Source organism: Pundamilia nyererei, unplaced genomic scaffold, assembly GCF_000239375.1.
Source record: "Pundamilia nyererei isolate P.nyererei 1_Seehausen unplaced genomic scaffold, PunNye1.0 scaffold00304, whole genome shotgun sequence".
Taxonomy (NCBI): Eukaryota; Metazoa; Chordata; class Actinopteri; order Cichliformes; family Cichlidae; genus Pundamilia; species Pundamilia nyererei.
In genome coordinates this window covers 129,537-133,995 of record NW_005187705.1, presented here as the reverse complement: position 1 = coordinate 133,995, position 4,459 = coordinate 129,537, and the positions used below count along the sequence as shown (strand labels likewise).

At 41.3% G+C, this 4,459-nt stretch overlaps 1 protein-coding gene across 1 annotated transcript in view; it reads left to right on the top strand.

Moving 5' to 3' along the window:
- Positions 1–4,459, top strand: part of slc13a5a (solute carrier family 13 member 5a) — a 26,122-nt gene that overhangs the window by 3,200 nt on the left and 18,463 nt on the right. The window contains exon 3 of the mRNA XM_013915437.1: positions 83–356. Within this exon, the coding sequence (XP_013770891.1) occupies positions 83–356 (274 nt within the window). The remainder of the gene's footprint in view (positions 1–82; positions 357–4,459) is intronic.

Genomic DNA, 4,459 nt, shown 5'->3' with positions numbered 1-4,459 from the left:
TGTGTGTGTGTGTGTGTGTGTGTGTGTGTGTGTGTGTGTGTGTGTGTGTGTGTGTGCTGTAACACATAAAGTTAATATTTAGTGTTGACCGTGAAATGCATCACAAATGTGCCGGAGACAGAGTGAGAGAGAAACCCGGGAGCAGCCAGACTGCGAGCAGGACGCAGCTGCGAGGCACCGATTCGGCTTCATTCAGCACTGACTTTTTGTTTTCATCTTCATCTTCATCACCACCATCAGCCATGTCAGTTCTTCCTCTGCGGGTGAAAATGCTGCGGCAGGTCTGGAGGCTGAAAGGCGTCGTGATTCTCGTCTGCAGCCCGTTCCTCCTGCTGCCGCTCGCCGTCAGCACCACGGTGAGACGCTTCACTGACCAGTTTAACCCACCAGTTTACTGAGAGGTGACCAGTTCACTGAGCACTTTAACTAGTTTTCATGAACAATGACTGGTTAAAGTTACCAGTGAACCAATGTACAGGACAAACTCATTTTAACCTGTTAACTGACAAGTAACCAGTTATACTTCCAACTTTACTGAGTACTAGCTGTCCTGAATAACCATCTCACAGAGAAGTGCTCGGGTTAGAACTAACTGGTGTAAATAACCAGTTTATGGCACAACAAAGAGTCAGTTTGGCAATGCAGTCTAAAAGTCCCAAACAGATCACCTCCAACCTACCAGTGTAACATAAGTGATCTAAATATCAAATTTGAAGAACGATGATTAAAATAATTTAATTACAAAATTATTATTTTCTGTTTTTTTTATTAAACTGAACACTAACCAGCTCTCCTCCTTGCTACTGCTGTAGCTTCTGCCGACTTTTCTATTTGTGAACTAGTGCAGCATAGTTACAGGTTTAATGAGCACTTATTGGTCTAAATATTACCAAGAACAAACTTTCAACCAATCAGCACTCATCTAAGTAATCTGTTTAAATAATCAGTTTTCTGAAACAGTGACCAGTTCAAGTTATTGATTTACACTCCAGAGAACAAACCTGTTTAATGAAGCTGTTAATGAGAACCTGCCAGTTTAAACTGAGCAGCAACCAGTTTAAATAGCCAGTTTTCTGAGAAATTACCAACTCCAGTTAAGAGTTTACTGAGCAGTTTATTGACTAGTACATCCTAAAAGTTTCAGAGCGTGTTTGAGCAACCAGTTTAGTCTAAAGAGATCAAGTTTCCCGAACAATGACCAGTGAAAGTCACCAGTTTATCAGGACAGAGACGAAACTGGTTACATTCACCTGGTTTTGATCACTAACACATCAATAAGTGCTGTTTACAAGCGTGTGAGCACTAACCAGTATGAATGGCCAGTTTACTGAGACTGTAATGCAGCAGTGAACCAGCCTAACTGATGTCATACCCGTGTGTGTTTAAAATGACCAGTTTTCTGTATGATTAGTTAAAGTTAGCAGTTTAGTGAACACGTGAATAAATACCAACATAAACTCAGAGTGTGAAAGAACCTCTACGATCGGACAATCAGCCTTGTGTCGCTGTTTCATCATCGTTTTCTACTTTATTTTGATCTCAGTTTTACACAAGCATAGGTGTCAAACTCTGGCCCGCGGGCCAAATGTGGCCCGCAGCCTAATTACATTTGGCCCTCGAAGCCATACCAAATTACTATCAGAGCTGGCCTACTGCTATTATACAGCTAATATATATATTGTTTAGTATTAAGCTTTGCTTGTTCCATATTCAGTTTTCCAGCAAAACGTGTCCATAAGAAAAGATTCATTCTTATATCTGGAGGAAGATTTTGTTTTTCAGTAAATATTAGCGTTAGCCCGCGACCTTGTTCCAGTTGTGAATTTTGGCCCACTGTGTATTTGAGTTTGACAGCCCTGCACTAAAGTGTCTTTTACTCTTTACTGGGTTTGATTTGGAAACCAAGGTCAAAATGAAGACACGGGAGGTAGCTAATATTTTGCTCTCCTCAGGTGTATTAGTTAACCTTAGTTAGTTAGCCTTTGAACCTTTGTTCTGATTTGCGCTCAGCGTGAGCTGAAAAACAACAAACAGCAGATTTTCTGGAAACGCTGAAGTTTTGTAAAAGTGTTCACAGCAGAGGCGTTCCTAATAATCTGCTCTCAGATAAGAGCTCATGAAAGTTTGGAATAACTGCAGCTGTGTGTGTAATAGAAACAGTGTCTTTGTTTTCCTGTCACTGGCCGTTGTGAGCTCGATGCTTCGGTGATGAATAACCTGAGCGCTGCGCTGATGTGCAGCCGCTGCGTGTTTGCACAGCAGCTTCTTTCACAGTTTCTTGTCACTGATTGACAAACAGACTGCAGACGGTCTGAAAGGTCACGGAGACGCTCTCTGAAAACACAGTCATCACTTTAACTATTCACTCTTACTTCACTGCATTTCTACAAACCTGAGAAGACTTTGGGGGGTTTATTTAAACTCATTTGAAATGATTTCACACTGTCGTGTATTTCACACTCCAAACATCTCGTCCACTTTGCAGTTTTTAGGCGTTTTCGTGGATTCCTGGTAGTTTTTCGCAGCAGCTCTTCGTCACTCACACAGCAGTCAGTCCGGCCTTTGCACAGGGCAGCTGGACTGTTGGCAGGTCGAAGGCTGCTTGGTGCCCGATGTGATCAGGACTGATGCAATCAGATTATAAGAGATTATAAAATCCCTCCAAAGATTGAATTAAATTGTATTTATATACTGCTAATGTACAACTATGATGTCACCAAACATGATATTATCAGATAAAGAAATTACAATATCTGAGAGACATCCTCTATCAGCAGTACGTGGCAAAGGTAAGGAAGAAGAACCCAGTTTTGACAGGAAGAGACGTCCAGCAGAGCCAAGGGGCAGGAGGGGCGGCCGTCTGCAGCTGGAAAGGAGAGAAAAGAGGAGAAAGTAGACAAAAGCTAAAGGAGAAAGGCTCAATGCATCATGGGAAGTTCCCAAACAGCTAATAACAGAATAAATAACGAGTCACCTGATCACAGGACTAAAACCTTTATGAAAGTTTGGAGGGTGAATGAATGAATCAGTCCTCTGAAATACAACATCTGGATGTAAAGAAATAACATCAGGTGTGGGATGTAAAGCTGCTATTGGGGAAACAAACACAACGAGTCAATGAAAACACAAAGAAGGAAATCCTTAACCAGTGACAGCAGGGTCCACGTCTGAGACTTTAGTCACGTTTCCCAGACTTGCTCACAGTGTTATTGCAGGTTTCATTGTCTTTCACTTTGTTTGGACTCAGTGGGTCCTGTCAGCAGACTCCCAGCAGCCTCTGGGGCTCTGCTCATAGAAAGAAATACAATCTTTCCCCTCATCGTCACGCACTCTTCCCCCGTCTCCTCAGAATTACAAGTTTCCACCAGCTCGATGTACGGAGGTGGGTACAGTACTAGTAAATCCTGACACGTGTTGGGTTCAGCACCTTAAGACCTCCCAGCAGGAGTCCGGATCAACACGTCTCCTCTTCTACAACAACAACTTCAACGTGTTTTTACAGTTTTGGGTATCGACAGGCTGGAAAGTGAAAAGAGCGTCACGGTTTAAACCTGACAGCTTAGAGGTGTGTGATCCTGCTCCAATCCTCAGTTAGACAGAGTTTGGTTAGATTAATAGAATAGAATAGAATAGCCCTTTATTGTCATTGCACATGTAACACAGTTGTGGGTGCTCCACACCAACTGTGTCAGATTAAACAATAAATAGTAAAACAGCAAGAATAAATCAGAAACTGAGAAATACATACAAATATATTTAATATTTAAATAATGTCATTCAGACACAAAAGCAAGAAGAGAGCCGAAACATTTCTATTTGATAATTAAGCCTTTGATTCATCTGCTGACTCTGTGCAGCAGTGTCAGAAACGACTACAGCAAAACCATAGATATTAATTTCCTGTGCGTTTGTTCCAAAAACAAGCAGAGGCTGGAAGTGAGGTCATGTCACAGCACACACTCCTATTTTCAAAAATATTTCAGTGTAAAAAAAAAAAATTACTGTATTACAAACAGAGATGGGCAGTAACGCGTTACTTGTAACACGTTACTGTAATCTGATTACTTTTTTCAAGTAACGAGTAAAGTAAGGGATTACTATTGCAAAAACGATAATTAGATTACCGTTACTTTCCCGTAGGAACGCTGTGTTACTGCGTTACTAAAACCGTGATTTTTTTGCGAGAGTGTCTCATGATTTATCCGTCAACCTAGACCAAAACTTCTGGTCTCAGATTTGCTTAAAAACCTTTAAATTAATTAAAAATCCCAGTCTGCAATTAATACAATACAAAATACTACATAGAGTGCACTATACAGGTCATCGGATGTTCAAGATGGGCTTTACATCCTCCAACAACTGCTCACACTGTCAAGGCAATACACCAGACAATTACATCCACGCTCTTTGGTTCTGTCCACCAGTGCAAAAGTTTTGGCGCGAGATATGTGAAGACTTA